This window comes from Manduca sexta, chromosome 13, assembly GCF_014839805.1.
Source record: "Manduca sexta isolate Smith_Timp_Sample1 chromosome 13, JHU_Msex_v1.0, whole genome shotgun sequence".
Taxonomy (NCBI): domain Eukaryota; kingdom Metazoa; phylum Arthropoda; class Insecta; order Lepidoptera; family Sphingidae; genus Manduca; species Manduca sexta.
Genome location: NC_051127.1, coordinates 5,199,159 through 5,222,386, shown reverse-complemented (window position 1 = coordinate 5,222,386; position 23,228 = coordinate 5,199,159). Strand labels below are relative to the sequence as shown.

Here is a 23,228-nt window from a genome sequence, read left to right as displayed (position 1 = left end):
TTGCCTACAGCTGTGGAATTTATCAGAGAAAAATCACGGAGAAAATAAATTGTTTAACATCACGCGAAGGAAATCAAGGCCAAAATAAATGGTGACCTCCCTATTGGTTCTATAGAATATTATATGTAAAGCTATGTTTAGACTAGCAACTTGTTCCAGCAATTTATTGCGTAAGAACTTTCATATGTGTTTACATGCGACTCCGCAAGTCTTGCAAGTTTTAAAATTTACAGAAGTCAACTTGCAGCGATTGTTTGTAAAAACGATTGCAGAAATCAACTTCAAGATTATCTACAATATAAACCTCGCTTTATAGATATAATTCACCCATGGGTCTAGTGCGAGCGGAGTGCAATCGGTAGTGTAGGATCGATACGTCGGTCGGTCAAATGAAATTTGTTATATTTTTCTGATAAAAACTATGTTAGTTAAGTAGGCATCATTCTATAATAATGGGTAATTGATCCTTCTTGGTAGTAAAATATGTACTAACGTGTTGGGATGGATTAAGATCGGCAAATGGGGTGCGCGAGTTGCACCTTTATGTAGTACCTAAGCCGGCAGAAATACAGGCGTGAGTTTATAAAATTTATAATTATGTTATTATCAGTCGTCAGAATAAATTATTTATTTTTGTAGTTAAATAAGCGTTTGAACTAGGAGCCACCTTGTGAACGTCTGTGCTCAGTGGACCATCGCGTCACGTTCATATTTTAAATTATTTAAAAATAATTATAAAAACTACAAATTAAAAAAAGAAATATTCATATACAAAAAACAAGGTACTTACAATAAAGTCCTGTGGATTCGATACAGCGTCCGATATTTTATTTATGAAAAAAGCACTTCCACCGAACTTTTCCACATAAATCCACAATAACTACTAATATTTTTATTCAGGATATCATCTGCATAGGTTTCATTCGAGAGTCCAGACGCGAATGCGTCGTTCGGATGGTAAACAAAAGCGGTTGTACAACACGCATGCGCCGCACGACTCGGCCGCCGACCAACTGGCGTCGATTGGCCGAGCGGCGAGCGGCGCGATCGAAACCAAAGGCGGGAAACGAACAAAACACATTTTATTTCAAAATTATTTATTGTAATTCAAATCAACAAACAAAACACGATGTTAAATTATTACAGTAACCTACGTGAACTGAAAGCTAGTTTGGTTTAATGAAACGAAATATCAAAGGCATCTCCCATTCTCACAACTTTGATTATACAAGTCTAGTGTAAATCAAAGGCAGCTACGGCAAAGCGCACTGCCAATTATTATTATTAGTAAATATAATATTTCTTAACTTCATTGAAAGTAACTTCTCTTACATAATCATTTGAAATTGGCTTCATGTTTTTATGCCAAAGAGGCATGAGGTAAATAATGGTCAGTGATTAAATATGGTTAAATTTTTATTATTTTTGCTGCAAAAATTCCGTTTAAACCACGTGGTCGCCAACAAAACTCAGCAAACCGAGCCAATATATAGTAATATTAGATACCCCATATGAATGTATAATCAAAGTGTCCACATTACAACATAATCCATAATGATTCAGTATCCTGTAACTTACATCTAAATCAGTCTGACGTCACATCATCGAATGGTGAGTTTCAGTTTTTTGCGATACTTTATGCTATATTTGAATCGTTTGATATAAATCATGTACTGACACGCTTTCCTTCAAGTGGCAAGATTTCTAAGTACTTATACAACACAGGTCTATGGTATTATTGCTTGTTGGAATCAACATTATAAGTAAATAAAGTAAATCAAATTTCGCGAAAAAGGTGCAATTGACATGAATGATTTTGCTAAACCTGGAAAGGTAACAAATAAATATGTATGTATGGTGTATGTTTTGTTGGTTGTCCAAATTAAATAAATAATAAATCCAACACAACATGCTCTCAGCAGTCGCTAGATCAATGAGGCAATTTCTAAAAAGGGCCAACTAAAAACGGTGTCATGTTAAACAATAACGATTGTACTAAAAGAGATCATACGAAGGAACTAGGAAAATAAACCAAGTGACGGATGAGAGTGGTTGTAGGGTTGCCAATTTCGACCACGATAAAATATTTTTTTATTCCAAAAATATTTAACATTTGATTAAGGCGATAGCTTCTTCGTATACAGTCTTTTAGAAAAGATTCCCCGGTTTATTTACTTCTAACAACAAGCAGCAATGTGTTTGTGTTGTTGCTGTGCGCTGAAATTTAATCTTTAATGTTTCAAAGTGACGAGCGGATTCTCATTTCATACCACAGTATTAAGGAAATAGTGTGTGTTCTTATTCTTTGTTTGGTGGCTACAAAATTAACTATGATTGTTAATGTACCGTTATATTGTATTATTAACTCGTGGGTTAATATTGTCCAATTATTTATTTACCACACAATAATTACACATCGATGATGAATCGTATGTAAAGATACAAAACACCAGTGAAGAATACTTAAATAGTCCTTTACCTACACAACCAAATTAATTTAGATTTTATTAATTTCATGAAACTTCTAGTCTGTGTTCTGTACACTATTTCAATATAGTTAGATAAGCGTTGAGCAAAGATTGAATGAGACTCACTCATAATAGTACTTATTATTTAAATTCAAAAACAGAATAAACAGAAATACAGCAAAAAGGTTAGACATCAAAATAAATAAGTTTTGGATTTTACCGCTGTTTTTATATTTAAATTATCTCCCTATATTAATATTATAACTGGCAACCCTAATTGTACGTGTGAAAAGATTTGCGAGTGACCAAATGGAACTCATAAGTACGTTCTTCATAACATAACTATGTCAAGGACGCGGGAAAATGTATATATTACACTTAGCGCGTCGGCGAGTTATGAGCACAGCCGCGCCGTGTCCGAGCCGTGTCAGGGACAAACATCGAGCTAAGGCGCCGTTCAAATATTAGGTAACGCAATTTTTGAAGATTTTTGATACCCTCATGATGATGCAAGCCGAGTCCTTAATATTATATTATAACAGATTAAAGTGTGTTTAGTCTTAGCTATTACCCCAAAATTTCATAATACAACATAAACACCTTTCATACAAGCTCACACAGTCCCGTCACCGCCCCTGCGCGGCTGTGTGTGGCTAAATTTAAAAGAAACACACAAATATTACGTTTATTACATTATTTAAACAATATCCAGCATTAGACACGAGAAGATTGACAGCTCGCATATTTTACAATTTATTTTAAATCTGGGTGTATAAACTTGTTTAGATAAGGTGACTATTGGAAGGTGATTATAGCACAACGACCGATCAAACAGTGACAACCTACAACTATTAATTGCAATGGACTATACTCCATATGGAAAAATGAATGTTAAATGCCTAATTGACTATCTCTAAATGCCAGAACCTAAGTTATGAAGTATTATACTGGCAACAGTACCATTTTAACTAGAACACCATACCATCTTGTACTGTTACTTGACGGAGAAAATAGATAAGGCCACCAAGAACAAAGTAGTGAAGAGACATATTACTTCTGTTTGATTTCAGCTTGAGTTCAAAATCCAACGATTCAAATATCATACAGTACGCGGGGGATAATTCAGATGTCGTGGAATTATCGTGCTTATCGACTAAACGCTTACTTCACTAGTATAGGGTGTTGTGTCATGCAGGTAACAGCATTTAAAGATATTTGTCAGCGTGAAAGTTCTCCCGAAATAAAAATATGACAGCGAAATTTTCCAATTTAAAAATATATTTTTTTTATACTTGCACCGCAAAGTGGCTCCCCTTCACCTGACGGTTTAGTGATGTGGGGTGCAATAGAATGTCGACTGACGAGAGGTGATTACCCCTCGGCAATCGACACAATTATGCCCGCCTGTTGGCACCGAATATATCCCAGGCTGATCCCGGAACGCGACACTGACGTGGACCTCAACGGCGGGTTAATAACACGTTGTGTATGGTGGTCGCTATCCGGGCGGATATAAGACATATCCTACTACCACTTGTATGGCGTATATAGTCCAAATCTGTTTAACGGTTATTTCCACAAACTTTTGCATTAATATTAAAGTAAAATAGATCTTAACTATTCAGCGTATGTGGTACTTACATGACACAAACCCTACCAAAACTTATTCCAATTATTAAAAAAAAAAAAATGAAGTACAACAATTCTTTTGAGAGTCAGATACGAAATGTATTAAATCACATGAATGATTTACTGAGATCGTGAAATCTTGTTTGAGAAACAATTTCGCTTTAACCTGACACTTAAAAGTATTGGTACGATTTGAAATGAATATAAATGAAAGAAAAACATTTGTCGAAAAAGCAAACAAAACTCTTTATAATAAACGAACATTAAGATTTAAAGTCCGTGAGTCGAACCGCGAAGACGGTCGCGGCTTTTCGTGCATTTGCGTCACCCCGACCCGCGGTACGTGCACGTAGTTGTAATAACGTATTTGATTTTCAAATGATCCGTTCCCTCATTTACTTAGTCTTCGCTTTCAGGGAATTACAAGTGTCCATTACTAGTTTTTATTTAATCACTTTATTCGCTGGCCATAAGCCTTCGTGCCAGCGTTGTAATTAGTATCAAATTAACCTTTCGAAAACGGTCAGTTAGTTCAATACTTGGCCAATCTTTTCCTTGACCTTCTCCAGACTCCTAACTTATTTATGGAATAAACAGATCTTTATATCAATCCATTAACACCTCTGAAGGTAAACTCATAAGCTTTTCGAATATGTTTCCCTTAATGGGTTGTTAAATATTAAATCAAACAAATGCCATAATGTATCTTTGAGTTATTTTACAGAATGTTGCAAAAGTTAATTTGACCATAAGATTAAAAATATAATTTTTGTAAGATGTAAAAGTCAAATTCTTTTTTTATTTTTATATTTTCGTATCAAGTTTTTTAGAAAATACTGCTATCATAATAAAATTATAATCAAAAATGATTTGACTGTCTCTATATTTAATTGATTTTCCGTGATGATTATTGCCAATTCTGTATTCATAAGACGCAAGTTTTTTTACGAACTACACCTGCTCTGAAATATTGTTGTTCATATTACTTTATAACAAATTATCCTGTACCTTGTACTGTTCTGTAACTAATAGACAATCAAGTGAATAAAAATCCCGTGCGCGTGTGTCGGGCACCGACACCGACTACACCTCCCCGCGGGCGGCGGCGCGGGCGGCGCTTCATCTATCAATTACTCATCCGGACGTATTATTTTTATATTTTTGTGATCTTTTATATCAAAATCTAATACCTTACATGTATTTGTGTCTTGCATTGCTTGGTAACTAATATAATAACACCTAATGTTTCGACTTTATGGTACACGAATATTTATGTTATATTGATTTTTACGTAGATTTTTTTTTATATCTCAATACACAAAAAAGACATGGCAAATATCAACATTTTGATGCCCCTGGAGTACGCGGTCCATAGTATTTTGCCCGTCATACCACTTTGCTCTTACGTCACCGAGTTTGTACCAAAAAAATTATATCACTCAAGAACCGTTTCAGATATTTTTAGTGAGAACTATGTTCCCATAATAAAAAGTACAAATTTAACCACAGTAATAAATAAAGGTTCAATACAATGAGTTATTCATCCATGTTGTCATTTCGCGTGTAGTCGATGCACTCGTACCCGTACTTCAGCATGTAGTGGAACTTGGGGTCGGAGACCAGCTCGGCCAGCTCCGGCGCGGTCAAGATGTCATCCAGGGGCGGCAGCAGGAGTTCTAGGTCGCCACCTGTTATTAAATTATAATAAATAATTTTTGTTCTAGTTTGATAATATTTTTAAGTATTACACACACACGCACGCACGCGCGCTCGCACGCACGCATGCACGCACGCACACACAAAGAGAGAGAGAGAAAGAGAAAGACAGTATTTTTTCACTCTCTTTATACTTATCTATTAAAAAAATCACGTGACGTTAATTACTATATTTAGAGACTTTACACGCCTAACCTTCTTTTCTTTCTCCGAATGTCAGTAAAATACTCACAATTCTCCTCTTGTACTGAATGAGAATGAGTGTTTATATTCGGATTACGGATGAAATAACCTAAGTTATAAGTTCTGGTTGCTAAAGCTATGTGTTGAGTACTGACCCATGACGTGCACGAGGTCGACGAGGCGGAAGAACATGTTGTCGTGGAGCTGGTCGGCGAGCGCGCCGGCGCGGCTCGACGCCCACTCGTCGCGCCGCACGCACGCGCACCACACCTGCACACACGACGTACGGCTTATCAGCGCTTTTGACTTCTCCATTATAATTTTAGTTAGACAAAAAGCTAGACGTCTTAGTATGCCATATTTATAGTCAGAGATACCTTGATTGCGTATTAGATAAAGACGGTTTTATTCTCTAGGTAACAGTGGCCGAAGAATAAAAATATTTTTTTAAAATAAAAGTCGTCACATCTGCTTTTGACAATGTTTTTTATATTTAATAACTCATAGTATCTACATGCTTAAAAAAACCGATAGGAATCTTATTTTATGGATCCTTTGTCACTGATGGAAAACACAAGTTAAACCCTCTAAAAAATGTAAACTCACCCTTAGTCTGAGGTCATCTCTCCTCTCCATGTCCTGGATGAAGTCGGTGAGGTCGAGCGCCTTCTTGTAGTCGTATTCGGTCAGAGATTTACTGTCGGATTCTATGTACATCTGTAACAACAAACATATTTCACACACACATAATGACGCATACGCATGTTTTTTATTACCATGGGGGTAAACAGAGGCCTAACTAGTGCAACCTCTTGTCACAGTGTCTATTCCATCCCATGTGACAGCGAACGAGCACATCGCTATATTGACTTCAAATTTTCAAATGATAGCTCTTTGAATTTGATTCCATGACACAAGACTTACACCGTAATGTGGGTTTGGAACTCTATGATTGCAGTATATTATTTACCTGGACGAGTTCCTCGGGGGGTACAACCCTCGTGTCCTCGGTGTCGAGTCCGTAGTGTATGCGGATATCGCGCGGCAGAGCGGCGTGCTGCTCGCTCAGTGACAAGCAATTCTCGATTTTACGCATCACGTCTGATGTTTGATTCTCGTCTGACGCCAGTGTGCACAGTTTGGCGATAGATGCCATCGTCTGGAATAACGGGGCATATTTAGTATGGTTCTCTGGAGGAATAATTTCAAATTGAATCGTTATACACGGGATATAAGTTATAATGTTTAGTGGATGTGTTGCTGGTATGTGTGATTATAATTTGACAGTGTTTTTCGCTGCGATCGAGTTAGTAATCACGAGCCATGCATCGGTGTCCTGTCACCGTGTGTACTCACGGTCATCCTGTCGACGGAGTGCAGTTCGTTGTGTGCGAGTTCGGCGAGCGCATGCGCGGCGGACGCGTGCCGACGTGCAGCGAGCTCGTGCAGCGCGTGCAGCGGTGCGCGACCGGCCGCCGCGCTCAGCCACGCGCGCAGCCGCCCCGCGCCCGCCGCGCACGCCGCGCCCGCGCCGCCGCTCGGCGCGCGCACCAGAGCTGCCGCGTGCGCGCCCGAGCGGGACGCGAGCCACGCGAATGCTACCTCCGCCATGCCCTGGTACAATACATTACAACATTATATTTATATTGATAACAATAAAAAAAAAATATAAAAAAAAAAAAAAACTACATAATACAAACTAATACTATTATAACACATACGAACAAATGATATCGACACAATAAAATATTATATATTTCTTTTTATCTTTCTATTATACTATATCGTCTCGTCATAAGTCGTAAACGATCTAAAGAATGAAACGACCCTCACCTCATTAGCATATTTGTCTATGTAAGTGTAGAGGCGGTCCATGTCGTTGTTCTTCATGCACAACTCCACCAACAGCTCGAAATCCTTGAACTTCTCCGCCAGCACCGCCGCTCTTTCTAACTCACCTTCCTCCACTGCAAAACGACAATTCTCATATGAATTCTCATAACTAATTTAGTTTATAATATATCTTAGATAGATTTAGTGAGCTTTCATCATAAATTTTCGTTTTTATATAGATTTATGATCTAGGGCAGTAGAACAAATTTAATTAGGAAAAGAAAGATTAACCCGTGAAATTACGGTACCCTATTACTTTTAATTTGAATGGTTACATGGATGCCTGGTATAGAAATGTGTACTAACTAAACGGCCTGATGGCTTCAGTGCGCATGCGCTCGTAGAGATGCGTGGTGCGCGGGTCGCGGTGCAGCGGCGCGGCGCTCGACAGCAGCAGGTCGGCGAGCACCGCCGCGCCCTCCACCACCTCCCAGCGCAGCGCCGGCTCGGGGCACGCGCGGGCTTGCTCGCTGACAACATTACGGGGCGAGTGAGCGAGACAGATGTACCGGAGAATAGGAAGTATGCACGATTTAGAGCAGTGTGGATAGCGTTGTCGCTGGTTAGCGTGCGCGCGTCGGGACTGCGCCGATATGTCGTTTGCTGTTAAGCCCATTTCCTTGGCTGAGTCGTTAGCTTTGGCAAGGCTAGTGAACGCTCAATGAAATTATAGTCTGGTTGTGGTATAACCAATGATAAAAGAAGTATAGAGGATGGGTCATATGGTCACGTGACATGCGGCACATTTAATGCATAAAATGGTGCCGACTCCGCCCCTTACAATAGTGATATGCTAGTACCGAAAATTTTGTATCGATATCGAAGAATTAAGAGAGACAAACAAGCCCCAAAAAGATCAAATACGAAAGGGGTTAGGAACTACCATAATATAAATATAACAAACCATAATGTAAACAAACAAACTGAAACTGATTTATAAGTAACAATTGTTAAACAAAGCAGTACCTGTTGTGACAAACATCTAGTTGTGTTTGATCTATATTTGTATGTTGCACTATTCCTTGCTAAAAATTTAAGTTACAGATTAAGATATTTATTTAATACATGATAAATGGAATAAGATAGCGTAGCCAGCAATTATTTGGTTGGTTTTATTTTATTTTATTATTATGCTCTTTGATCGAGAAACATAACTATGGTTCAGCAAACTAAAATGAATGACCGTAAAAATGGTGGTTAAGATAATCAATTATAATAATTATTTGCAATAACAACAATATGATTATGTATCTATTTCCGTGCATGCAAAGGTTGCTCGAAACATAAGACCGCCAATTGTAAAAATATATCTTACATTTCATCTTTATGTTGTTTCTTTTATGTTTATCTATTCTTTTATGTAACAATTCTAATTTTATTCATAGCAATATATTAAAGTAATATTACTATTAGGTGAAGTATAATAATCATTACTATTTTACTTATCGGGAATATTGTTGGAAAACAGTTATCTTTACTCGCGTTAATTAAACGTGTGGTTTATGCATATCTTCTCAAAATGTAAAGAAATATGTATTTGGTGTAGGATTCCAATCACGTCGCTCAATATTCTCAATTCATTTTGCCTTGGTTTTTAAATTTTTTGGTTATCTTAAAAAATATTCTATTTTCACTTAGTTTGTCGTTCTGAATAATACAATATTGATGTGTGCTCTAACATTCTTTCAAAGACAAAACCGTAACTGATAAACGGGCGTCTGTTAAAATATCGATATCAATAATTTCTAAACAAATCCACCCACCCATCCCTAAGCTCGTGTGTAAACAAACATAATGATTTTAATGTGTATAAATCACGCCTAAAAGGGTCCAAAGCTTAACAAACCAGATCCACATATCATTTTAATTGATAAAAACACACCCAAAAGTAAATATACAAAGATATTTGCTAATTTTCGGTAAAAACAGTTACTAACCTATGAAAAGATATTTCGGGGTCTTTCTTGCGTGAATTCGATTTGCATCCTTTCACACAACACTGAGTCATTTTCGAAACTTAACAAATACACTAATAAACACACTGAACAATTGAGAATATGATTATATTACTTTAAATTCAATATTTATGAAGATTTGTTTACATCGTCTGACACTACATGTACTTGCTGACTGGGCTACGATAAATGGCGTTCCGGCCGCAAGGCGGTCCCAGCGTGTTGAAGTAAACGAAATAGTGCCATATGCGAAGAAAGCAATTATTTTTGTCTTTGTTTGTTGCGTTCCAAATAAGCTTTGAGTAAAAGAGATAGACATATATATTGACAATTCTGCGTCGATTTCCCTAACATAAATATAACTTATTCATATAGCTAACTTTTGAGGCCTGTCCTCTTTATATTTAGTCATCTATACTATTATATAAAGCTGAAGAGTTTGTTTGTTTGTTTGTTTGTTTGTTTGTTTGTTTGTTTGTTTGTTTGTTTGTTTGTTTGAACGCGCTAATCTCAGGAACTACCGGTCCAAACTGAAAAATTCTTTTTGCGTTGGATAGCCCTATATTCGTGGAGTGCTATAGGCTATATATCATCACGCTATACCCGATAGGAGCGGAGCAGAAATGCCTATCTCAGGAACTACCGGTCCGAACTGAAAAAATCTTTTTGCATTGGATAGCCCTTTGTTCGTGGAGTGCTATAGGCTATATATCATCACGCTATACACAATAGGAGCGGAGCAGTAATGGCTAATCTCAGGAACTACCGGTCCAAACCGAAAAATTCTTTTTTGTATTGGATAGCCCTTTGTTCGTGAAGTGCTATAGGCTATATATCATTACGCTATGACCAATAGGAGCAGAGCAGTAATGGCTAATCTCAGAAACTAGGAGTTTGAACTGAATAATTCTTTTTGTGTTGGATAGCCCTTTGTTCCTGGAATGCTATATGCTATATACCTAGTCTTGCCATAAATATTGTAATAAAGAAAAAAAGAAAATTGTTAACTGCAAATAACATTTATTACTTTTACAGTGTGTCAGTTTAATACATAAATATAAAACAATTAAAAATATAAAAAGCTTATTCGAAGTGGTCTCCATTGGCTGCAATACAGTCCTTTAAACGATGAGGCCAGTTATCAATAGAAGCACGCACTCTTTCCATGGGAAAATTCTTCACTGCCAATCGTATAGATTGTTTTAGGGACTCCAAATTATCATGGCGTTTAGAGCAAGCTGTACTCTCTAAAACTGACCACAAATCATAATCCAGCGGATTAAGATCGGGACTAGACGACGGCCAGTCTTCAGCTCTGATGAAGTCCGAAACGTTCGATTCCAACCAAGACTGCGTGGACCGAGCTTTATGACCCGGCGCCGAGTCTTGCTGGAAGGACCATACTTGGTTATTGAACATGGTGATGTTAAGGGGCTTAACTACCTTCTCAAGAATGGTATCTTGATACACTTGTGCCGATGTTTTGATACCTTTTCACAAAAATATGGCTCAGTCACTCCTTCATAGCTAACACCCCACCAAACCATCACTGAAGTCGGATAATGTCCACGTTGCACTCTGTCGACTAATTGGGAAGCTTCCTTAGAGCTTTGAGCATAAATACGGTCATTTTGTTTGTTAAAATGTTGCTCAATTGTAAAAATTTTCTCATCCGTAAACAAAATTTTTCTGTGACCTCCCTTTGCGTACCGCTTCAGTAGTTGTTTCGATTTTACCACCCTATTCTTCTTTAAATTATCAGTTAAGAAATGGCCAGTGCGTCTCTTATAGGCTGCAAGTCCTAAGTCATCTTTTAAAATACGCGACATGGTTCTAGGTGCTATCTTCATTTCCCGAGATAAAATCTTTTGCTTTCGGACAGGATTTCTTCGAATTCTTTCCCTTACTGCTTTGACCACCTTTTTCGTACGAACACTACGTGGACGGCCAGATCTTTTCTGTCACAAACAGAGGAGGTCTCATTGTACCTATTAATAGCCCGGTACACAAACATTTTACTAATACCAAGTGTATGGAGAGTTTTAAAAATTGCATTTGGCTCCATACCTACTTTGTGTAATGCTATCACAGCGATTCGGTTCTCTTTATCACCCCACACCATTTTAATATCGCAAAATATTTTACAATGTATTGGCGCCAAAATGAGAAAACACAATGAACAATCGTATAAAAATGACAGATTCGAAATTCAAATGTAATATTTTTTTATAATTAAGTGTAACAGTATTTATGGCCAGACTAAGTATATCATCACGCTATGCCCAATAGGAGCGGAGCAGTAATCGCTAATCTCAGGTACTACCGGTTCGAACTGAAAAAATATTTTTGTGCTGGATAGCCCTTTGTTCCTGGAGTGCTATAGGTTATATATCGTCACGCTATGACCAATAGGAGCGGAGCAGTAATGAAACATGATGCAAAAACGGGGACAATTTATTAGTTTTGAGAGCCTCTGTTGCGTGCGCTGCGTAAACGGTTAAAGTTATGCAACAATAATGTATGACGGGATTGTTCCTCTTAAAGAGTTCTACAAAAATATATCATAAAACAAAGTCCCCGCTGCATCGGTCTGCCCGAACGTGTTAAACTCAAAAACTACCCAACGTATTAGGATAAAATTTGGCATGGAGACAGTTTGAGACCCTGGGAAGAACATAGGCTCCCGGGAAAATATATAGCGTGACTTTTATAACGGAAAACTTTAGCCCGAAAAACTTTATAACGCGGGCGGAGCCGCGGGCAAAAGCTATTGGGTATAACTTTGAAGCTAAGTATAGACTTGTTTTTTTTTTTGTAATAAGGTTGAAATTGTGTAATATACAAAGCAACTCTTACGTGATCGCTCGTTTCTGTAACTCGGCCAGTGCAGGCAGTAACGCTCGCGGGCCGAGCTGCGGCGGTGGCGGCTCCGTGTGCCACTGCGACCTGCACTTGTGCACTTCTGTTAGCACGTTCTGTGGATGAGCAATATTTTATTAAGGATTTATATAGAATGCATTAGAAAGCGGTTTTGTGTTATAGGTTCATAATAGATATGGATAATTGAATTAACAAATAGTTATATGCCCATTTACTATCGGTACAAAGCTTTAAATGTTTGTTTATTTTTCTCGAATAAAATGCTAGTAGTTGTTGTTGATATTGCCAACGTGTGATACAGTAATACGTATGTGGTAAGTAGTGTGGTGTCACGCGCCGGCAGCACGCGTCCGCCGGCGACAGTGAGTGTGTAGTGTGTGATGTCTGACCGTGACGAGCGCGAGCGTGTGCGCGGCGTGCGTGGCGGCGTGCGCGGCGGCGTGGGCGGCGTGCGCGCGCGGCGGCGCACAGAGCGCGCGCAGCACGCGTCCGCCGGCGACAGTGAGTGTGTAGTGTGTGATGTCTGACCGTGACGAGCGCGAGCGTGTGCGCGGCGTGCGTGGCGGCGTGCGCGGCGGCGTGGGCGGCGTGCGCGCGGCGGCGCACAGAGCGCGCGCAGCACGCGTCCGCCGGCGACAGTGAGTGTGTAGTGTGTGATGTCTGACCGTGACGAGCGCGAGCGTGTGCGCGGCGTGCGTGGCGGCGTGCGCGGCGGCGTGGGGCGGCGTGCGCGCGGCGGCGCACAGAGCGCGCGCGCAGCACGCGTCCGCCGGCGACAGTGAGTGTGTAGTGTGTGTGTGTAGTGTGATGTCTGACCGTGACGAGCGCGAGCGTGCGCGGCGTGCGTGGCGGCGTGCGCGGCGCGCGGCGCGCGGCGCACAGAGCGCGCAGCACGCGTCCGCCGGCGACAGTGAGTGTGTAGTGTGTGATGTCTGACCGTGACGAGCGCGAGCGTGTGCGCGGCGTGCGTGGCGGCGTGCGCGGCGGCGTGGGCGGCGTGCGCGCGGCGGCGCACAGAGCGCGCGCAGCACGCGTCCGCCGGCGACAGTGAGTGTGTAGTGTGTGATGTCTGACCGTGACGAGCGCGAGCGTGTGCGCGGCGTGCGTGGCGGCGTGCGCGGCGGCGTGGGCGGCGTGCGCGCGCGGCGGCGCACAGAGCGCGCGCAGCACGCGTCCGCCGGCGACAGTGAGTGTGTAGTGTGTGATGTCTGACCGTGACGAGCGCGAGCGTGTGCGCGGCGTGCGTGGCGGCGTGCGCGGCGGCGTGGGCGGCGTGCGCGCGCGGCGGCGCACAGAGCGCGCGCAGCACGCGTCCGCCGGCGACAGTGAGTGTGTAGTGTGTAGTGTGTGATGTCTGACCGTGACGAGCGCGAGCGTGTGCGCGGCGTGCGTGGCGGCGCGCGCGGCGGCGTGGTGCTGACCGTGACGAGCGCGAGCGTGCGCGTGCGTGGCGGCGTGCGCGGCGGCACGGCGTGCCGCGCGGCGACAGAGAGCACGCGTCCGTGAGTGTGTAGTGTGTGATGTCTGACCGTGACGAGCGCGAGCGTGTGCGCGGCGTGCGTGGCGGCGTGCGCGGCGGCGTGGGCGGCGTGCGCGCGGCGGCGCACAGAGCGCGCGCAGCACGCGTCCGCCGGCGACAGTGAGTGTGTAGTGTGTGATGTCTGACCGTGACGAGCGCGAGCGTGTGCGCGGCGTGCGTGGCGGCGTGCGCGGCGGCGTGGGCGGCGTGCGCGCGGCGGCGCACAGAGCGCGCGCAGCACGCGTCCGCCGGCGACAGTGAGTGTGTAGTGTGTGATGTCTGACCGTGACGAGCGCGAGCGTGTGCGCGGCGTGCGTGGCGGCGTGCGCGGCGGCGTGGGCGGCGTGCGCGCGCGGCGGCGCACAGAGCGCGCGCAGCACGCGTCCGCCGGCGACAGTGAGTGTGTAGTGTGTGATGTCTGACCGTGACGAGCGCGAGCGTGTGCGCGGCGTGCGTGGCGGCGTGCGCGGCGGCGTGTGGCGGCGTGCAGCGCGCGGCGGCGCACAGAGCGCGCGCAGCACGCGTCCGCCGGCGACAGTGAGTGTGTAGTGTGTGATGTCTGACCGTGACGAGCGCGAGCGTGTGCGCGGCGTGCGTGGCGGCGTGCGCGGCGGCGTGCGGCGCGGCGCACAGAGCGCGCGCAGCACGCGTCCGCCGGCGACAGTGAGTGTGTAGTGTGTGATGTCTGACCGTGACGAGCGCGAGCGTGTGCGCGGCGTGCGTGGCGTGCGCGGCGGCGTGGGCGCGCGGCGGCGCACAGAGCGCGCGCAGCACGCGTCCGCCGGCGACAGTGAGTGTGTGTGTAGTGTGTGATGTCTGACCGTGACGAGCGCGAGCGTGTGCGCGGCGTGCGTGGCGGCGTGCGCGGCGGCGTGGGCGGCGTGCGCGCGGCGGCGCACACAGAGCGCGCGCAGCACGCGTCCGCCGGCGACAGTGAGTGTGTAGTGTAGTGTGTGATGTCTGACCGTGACGAGCGCGAGCGTGTGCGCGGCGTGCGTGGCGGCGTGCGCGGCGGCGTGGGCGCGCGCGCGCGCGCGGCGGCGACAGCGACACGAGCGCGAGCGCGCGCGTGCGTGGCGCGCGGCGACAGAGCGCGCGCAGTGTCCGCCGGCGACAGTAGTGTGTGTGATGTCTGACCGTGACGAGCGCGAGCGTGTGCGCGGCGTGCGTGGCGGCGTGCGCGGCGGCGTGGGCGGCGTGCGCGCGCGGCAGCACAGAGCGCGCGCAGCACGCGTCCGCCGGCGACAGTGAGTGTGTAGTGTGTATGTCTGTGATGTGCGCGGCGTGACCGTGACAGAGCGCGAGCGTGTGCGCGTGAGTGTGTAGTGTGTGATGTCTGACCGTGACGAGCGCGAGCGTGCGCGGCGTGCGTGGCGGCGTGCGCGGCGGCGTGGGCGGCGTGCGCGCGCGGCGCACACAGAGCGCGCAGCACGCGTCCGCCGGCGACAGTGAGTGTGTAGTGTGTGATGTCTGACCGTGACGAGCGCGAGCGTGTGCGCGGCGTGCGTGGCGGCGTGCGCGGCGGCGTGGGCGGCGTGCGCGGCGGCGCACAGAGCGCGCGCAGCACGCGTCCGCCGGCGACAGTGAGTGTGTAGTGTGTAGTGTGTGATGTCTGACCGTGACGAGCGCGAGCGTGTGCGCGGCGTGCGTGGCGTGCGCGGCGGCGTGGGCGGCGTGTGCGCGCGGCGCGCACAGAGCGCGCGCAGCACGCGTCCGCCGGCGACAGTGAGTGTGTAGTGTGTAGTGTGATGTCTGACCGTGACGAGCGCGAGCGTGTGCGCGGCGTGCGTGGCGGCGTGCGCGGCGGCGTGGGCGGCGTGCGCGCGGCGGCACAGAGCGCGCGCAGCACGCGTCCGCCGGCGACAGTGAGTGTGTAGTGTGTAGTGTGTGATGTCTGACCGTGACGAGCGCGAGCGTGTGCGCGGCGTGCGTGGCGGCGTGCGCGGCGGCGTGGGCGTGCGGCGGCGCGCGACAGAGCGCGCGCAGCACGCGCGTCCGCCGGCGACAGTGAGTGTGTAGTGTGTGATGTCTGACCGTGACGAGCGCGAGCGTGTGCGCGGCGTGCGTGGCGGCGTGCGCGGCGGCGTGGGCGGCGTGCGCGCGCGGCGGCGCACAGAGCGCGCGCAGCACGCGTCCGCCGGCGACAGTGAGTGTGTAGTGTGTAGTGTGTGATGTCTGACCGTGACGAGCGCGAGCGTGTGCGCGGCGTGCGTGGCGGCGTGCGCGGCGTGGGCGGCGTAGCGCGCGCGGCGGCGCACAGAGCGCGCAGCACGCGTCCGCCGGCGACAGTGAGTGTGTAGTGTGTAGTGTGTGATGTCTGACCGTGACGAGCGCGAGCGTGTGCGCGGCGTGCGTGGCGGCGTGCGGCGGCGTGGGCGGCGTGCGCGCGCGGCGGCGCACAGAGCGCGCGCAGCACGCGTCCGCCGGCGACAGTGAGTGTGTAGTGTGTAGTGTGTGATGTCTGACCGTGACGAGCGCGAGCGTGTGCGCGGCGTGCGTGGCGGCGTGCGCGGCGGCGGGCGGCGTGCGCGCGCGGCGGCGCACAGAGCGCGCGCAGCACGGCGCCCGCGCGCGTCACGCGCCGGTAGCACGCGTCCGCCGGCGACAGCGCGCCCGACGACAGCGCCGCCTCCACCTCTGGGTCCTCCGCCACCTCCTGCCGCTCGCCGCACACCACCTGACAATATACACTGTTATTATAATTCCCTTACAAGATAAAACATTTATTTAAAACTGGTCATCTTGTTATATTCAACTTCTTGCCATAGCATTACCAAGTAACTCGGTAGTCGGTACCTGGTATATGGCGGTATCGATGAGCTGCGCATCAGTTCCTTGCTGCAGCCTCCTCAGCGTCAGCGCGATGGTGAGTTGTTCAGCGAGCTCTCCCAACGCACACTCCGTGCTGATCACTTCTCCACCAGATTCTGACACAACAGAATTCTTACCATCATTTTGATATTTTGGTTATTTAAAATTTTTTATTGACATACTATTATTATGTTATAGAAAGAAAGAATATTACTGTTAAAACAAAAGAAACATACACTAAACAATAACGGCCCAGGATAGCGCCAATAATTATATGAGATCATGCAAACTAAAAGACCGTCGGGAAAAGAGGCACTAACATGTTTGAGCCCAGTGTACCCGAATCGCCAAGGTCGATTCTGTTTTGCTTAAATAATAAGGCTTGTGGTTCAGTAATACGCTGTAGTGCAATGATGTGCCTTGAAATTTAACCGACTTCAAAAAAAGGAGGATGTTATCAATTCGACGTGATTTTTATTTTTTTTTATGTTTGTTACCTCGGAACTCCGTCATTTATGAACCGATTTGGAAAATTCTTTTTATATTCGAAAGAATATCTCCAGATTGGTCCCATAACTTTTTTTTCAAAATCGTTTCAGTAGTTTGGTTTTAAAACTAAAAAAACTAGAGTATTTAAGTCCTCCAAGACAACAAAATCGCGGATTTAGCTTTCCTGTGACGTTTTTAGTTATGTTTGTGCATTAAGACTCCAAAATGGGTATCCAGTATATACCTGTTATGTGAAATTATTTTTTGGTTTTGAGTGGATTTTGAAGGCGGTTTAATTTTTTGTTAAAATTATTTTTATTAATTATTATAATCGAAGTACCTCTAGATACAAGTCCCAGTCGTTGCCACAGTCCGGTAGCTCGCAGAAAATCAATAAACAGTGAGAAAGCACGCTGCTTGTCTCTCAATTGTGCTGATATTTGTAGCGCGGCCGAACTGCCGAGAGCGATGTTGGTCTGCAGACCGCCCACCCTCGGCTTCCATCTGTAAAACAACATGTTTTATTTGACAATAAATGTTTATTATTATTATTACAAGTCGCTTTACAAGGCAATATTATTTATTTAATTTTTTAGGTAGGTATCTATGTTAATAAAAGTATAAACCAAACATCTTTTATACAAGATGAAGCGTGTATGTGTACAGACCTGGGATCCCCTGCGGGTATGTCGTCGAGCATCTCCGTGGCGATCCTCATGACGGTGCGGTCCAGCACGGCGTCCACGTCGCGCTCCTCCGCGCCCGCGGCGGGGCGGCGCGCGGCGCGCGGCGAGCCGGCGGGCGCGAGCGCGGGCGCGGGCGCGGGCGCCGCGTGCGCGTGCGCCGCCGGCGGGAACAGCGCGTCCAGCAGCGCGCGGCACGAGGCGGAGTCGCGCCGCAGGTGGAACAGGAACGCTGTCTTCATCTTGCCGCACGCGTCGGTTGTCACCGCACTCACCTGTGTCAACACGTCTCCATTTACAGCATCGACAGTAACATATTAATTTCATTGTGGGAAAATGACTATACACCAATGACCTATAATAATAGTCGTGTCCCAAACTACTTCATATTTGTAAAGAAAATTTGATGTGGAATTTGTTGTGATTTACTATAGATGATAATATCTTACTTCATGTGGGTCGATCTCGTACAGCGATAAATTGCCTTCGTACATATCACTAGGACATGGTGAACCCATGGGGCTGTCGCATAATGATCTGGAACAAAACAAATTATTACTAATTTAACTATGACGAGTGACTTCACTGAAACTGACGGCAAGTGCAGTGTCAAACGCACTTGCAATGTTAGTCAACGAGAATTTTGAATTATTCAATAAACATCAGAATTATGCGCCTTTATAACTCCACTGGCTAACACGTTCACGCGATTTTTACCAAGCATTCAATGTTGGTTTTCAATTAGATAGAAAATAATTTTGATACAGTCAGTGTAATTCTAGATATAGTAAGGGCTAGTGCAATTCCAAGTCTCTTTCGATATCCCTGCATAAAGTATCAAGACGACTCACGGAGTAGGCGCGAGGCTGTCGGTGGTGGTGAGCGCCAACACGCCATGCTTCTTGCTGAACAGAAGCGGCACTCCGTTGCAGAGCTCCGCGCCGAGGATCTTGTCGCTCTCCGACGACACGTCGATGAAGTCCACCTTGTCGTTCGCCACTGTTGCTATAAAAAGGTTGTTTAATTAAAGGTAAATGCAATGGCAGGAATCTTGATCGTTCGATAAGAGTGGAGAAGAGAGTAGTATAAGTTGAGAAGTTTGCCCGCGCATATATTTACGACTCGTGAATAGATCAAAACAGGAAGAGAGTTTATAGGTTTGGTCTTACTGAAACAATGTGGTAAATATAGGGCGATTATAAGTACTTGATAGACACCACGATTTATACACCATCAGCATAGCTTCGCCCATATGAAAAATCTTTCCTGCTATCAAAAGGCCTCATAACACGTCACCAGCAACATCTTTTTAAAAAAAGCAAACAAAAAAAAATTCCCAAGGGAGCATATAAACTGGATAAAAAGTAACCTATGTTTTAATTCAGTACATAGTCGACCCGTGTGCCAAATTTCAATCCATTCAGTTCTGTATGCGTTTCCAAACATCTACACATTTTCACAAACTTGCATTCATAATATTATAATAATTATATGTATAATACTCGATACACAATATCCAAGTCAAACACTACTATCGCTTACCTGACACGACTGCGATATACTTCGACGTGTAGAGGATGGCCTTTGGACCGAAGGGCACGAACCGGGGCGCCTCCTCCGTGTCCTGCGAAAAGCTGCGGATGGGCACTAGAGACGTCACGCGCGGAGTAGTCGGGTCTTCTACACTTATATGCGCTGAAAGAAACAGGATTGTACACATGTGAAAACTTAACGTAATTGTTAATGGAGAATTGTATAATATTATAGAAACATGTTTAATATGGTTATGATAATAAACAGACGCTACATACATCTACAGAGTTTCGTCATGCACATATTATTATAATTTTTATACATTTCACATATGGGAGTCTTTGTAGATAGGTCACCTCATCCATTGCTGCTATTTTAATCACCTTAGAAATAAAATATATATTAAAATAATGCTGACTAACCGATAGCGTATCTCATCTCCGGCGACCTCGCGACGTTGACGATTGCGACGAGCAACAGCAGCGCGTTATCGCCCGCAGCTCGCACGTCCAGCGCCAAGATCTCCAGGCTGTTGAGGTCGCCTGCTGTCGGGGTGGGATGTATCAACTCACTTTTATACTCACTAATTTAGTATTTTGAGAAAGAAGAGAGATGTATTTTCTTTTTGATTTCAATTTATTACATTTTTGCTAATACCACTTTCAAAATTGTTAGAGGAAGGAAGATGGTCAAGAGCTAAGGTTTTGGGTTTTTTGTGAGGTAGTAGACTCATTTTGACAGCAATGCTTTGCTGGTGATTAACCGCCTGTACTCATATAGCAATCACCATACACCTGGTGTAAATCCGCCATAGTGGCCCACATTAGTGTGTCGTGTTTCGGAATTAACCTGAGTATATCCGGGTTTAAACATGACTTTCTAATTGTCTCAACTGGTAAGGGATGATCTACCCGATGCAGTGCACTGACCTATGGCGAGCGGCGCGAGGTGCGTGCGCGCGGCGGCGTCGGCGAGCGCGCGGCGCAGGCGGTGCTGCTGCAGCGTGTGCTCGCTCCACACCTGCAGCGTCGGCCCGCGCGCCACCAGCGCCACCGCGCCCGAGCGCGGGCTCACCACCACCGCGCCCACCAGCTGCACACAACAACAGTACAATGCACTCCCTTTAGAACAACATCTCAGTTACTTGTGATCTTAGCTCACCGTATCTGCCTGAGTTGGCATCGAACCGAAGAATAATAGGGACACGCGGCGGCCGATACCACCAAGCCAACCGCTCGGCGGACGAAGAGTGCAGCAGGAGACCGTTGCGCGACCATCTAACAAATATTAAATTTCACAAAATCTGTGTTACTACATAGAAATCAGATAGAACAATTAGTTTGCAATCAGTACACTTGATCATTACTACATGTGAAAGTCTAAGCTCTACTCAACAAGGCTTATGGAGTAAGTTTATGAGTTTTGCATCCTTTTCCCATAGAATCTACACATGCCATCTTAAATTGTTTCAATAAAACACATCACATATGTACACTTACCAACTTCAGTAGGGTTGAGTAGCACAATGGTGCATGTGGTTGTGGCGAGCACGAGACCAGCGCGCGTCGCCTCGCCGAGCCGCTGGCACTCCTGTCCCGCTAACTCACACGTCACGTCTACATAAACGCCCTCTTGGCCCACTGACGGCCAATACCGAACCACGCCTTCGGGAGACACGCCGATGCATGACGGCATCTAATTAGCATACACAATTTATTGAAATCATTATGTAATTATTAATACCAAATACTGGGTCATTTTAACATTGCGTTACTATATGAAACCATATACTCGTCTTCATCTTTGATAACATTATGCCATAAATCGTCCATTAATAATGAATATTTTCACCAAAAATCTTGGTTTATTTTACATCTATGGCTCAAGTAACTTATTGCAAAGTTTTCATTTCTAAGTAGATAAGTATGTGGTTTCATTTAGTAACACAATGTCAAAATAACCCTGTATATAGATATGTTATTGAAACTACTTTTCAAAACCTCTATTCTGGCTTTATAATAAGTTCACCTCAGCTTAAAGAGAAATAATTTTCGAGTCAGAATTTTCTCAAACTTATATAAAAGTTTGAGGAAACAGCAACACTGTTCTGCAAAATAACATTGTATAAAATGGTAAATATGTCTCCTATTTCTTCGAAAAATTTGGCATATTATATCTAGGAAAGCCTAACAACATAATACTCAATACACTTGAGACCAACACAATAGGAACTGTTAGTAACAAAATTACATTACATAACATTTCTTTTTTTCAAGGATAAGCAGAGTTGTATCACTCCTTTATTTCCTTTTTTTTGTACTCTGGCCAGTGTTATTTCTGATGTAATAATAAAAGTATTGCTAATTAAAAAGTCTATAATATTACCTGAGCACCATCCTCATAGAACAGTGTAACCAAGTCAGCCTTATGAGACAGATCAGTTTGTGGTAGGGTGAGTTCCCGTGCTGCAAGTGGTCCCACAGGTGCGGGGGAGGCTGTTCCGTTGGATGTGGATGATCTGGCCCACGTGAGCACTCTCCGGCCTGACACGACCCAACACCAACCGCAGGAGGATAGTCTCACGCTGATGTCACCACTAGCTATGTATAAGAAATTCATGAGATAATATTTGCCTATTATAAATATTGAATACAAATTTTCCAGCGAAATGAGCAATTTTTTAATTTAGAGAAATTGTGATGGCTATAATGTGAAATGACAAGAATTAATAAATATAAACTTGTTTATATTTGACCTAAGGTGGTGGTGGTGGTGGTTGACATCAATATTAATTTAGTAATGTACAATAATGTTTAACAGCGATCGCCATGTTAATCAAACTTACTCAAAATTACAATATGTCAAGTAAACTTACCAAAAGTGAGAGCTTCTGTGACCATAACAGGCAGGGGCATACCAAATGTTTCTATTGTACTCATAGGAGTTTTATAAATTACATCTCCGGGCTGTTCGTTCGTCGATTGCATGAATTTGCTGCAAAACATTGCACGGTCTTGTAAAATCAATACATTCAACAAAAAAACATAGCTGTATGGGTTATGTACAAACCTTTGATTCTTTTTTGCAGAGGAGAAACCTAAAGGCCTTCGACCAGAGATTGATTGTCTCACCCGTGGCGAAAAAGGGCTTCGCATTGCCCCTGTGGTATTAAAATCCATATTAAAAATAAGTAAAACCTGCAAAATAACCAAATCAACCGACACCAATTCAAGCAAAATAATTTGAAATGCCAAAAAATCAATTTTCCGTTCCGTTACTAGTTACCACACGTGCATTTAGGACGTAACATGTGCTTGTTTTTCGTCTTTGTTTGTCACATGAAAAATTGCGTATCTATTTCAAATATTATGGAGTTCTATTCTATCATGTTAAAAGTCTTAAATTATTATTCACGTATATTTACTACAAAATTAATGTGTTGAAAAGCTAAGCATACCACTGAATTGCT

The 23,228-nt window shown here is 44.8% G+C and overlaps 1 protein-coding gene across 1 annotated transcript; it reads right to left on the bottom strand.

Moving 5' to 3' along the window:
* Positions 1 to 1,080: 1,080 nt before the first annotated feature.
* Positions 1,081 to 23,111, bottom strand: LOC115445489 (nuclear pore complex protein Nup133). The gene is made up of 24 exons (XM_037438242.1): positions 22,829 to 23,111; positions 22,635 to 22,753; positions 22,145 to 22,359; positions 21,259 to 21,454; positions 20,921 to 21,036; positions 20,689 to 20,851; positions 20,182 to 20,304; positions 19,769 to 19,921; positions 19,078 to 19,231; positions 18,676 to 18,763; positions 18,355 to 18,501; positions 18,212 to 18,312; positions 17,884 to 18,047; positions 17,040 to 17,170; positions 16,795 to 16,920; positions 16,710 to 16,748; positions 12,701 to 12,819; positions 8,196 to 8,359; positions 7,830 to 7,963; positions 7,353 to 7,610; positions 6,967 to 7,155; positions 6,603 to 6,713; positions 6,152 to 6,266; positions 1,081 to 5,785 (listed from the first exon to the last, which is right to left on the bottom strand). Exons 1-24 carry the CDS (start codon positions 22,936 to 22,938, stop codon positions 5,634 to 5,636), a joined length of 3,387 nt encoding a protein of 1,128 aa, XP_037294139.1. The 5' UTR covers positions 22,939 to 23,111; the 3' UTR covers positions 1,081 to 5,633.
* Between the last annotated feature and the right edge of the window lie 117 nt (positions 23,112 to 23,228).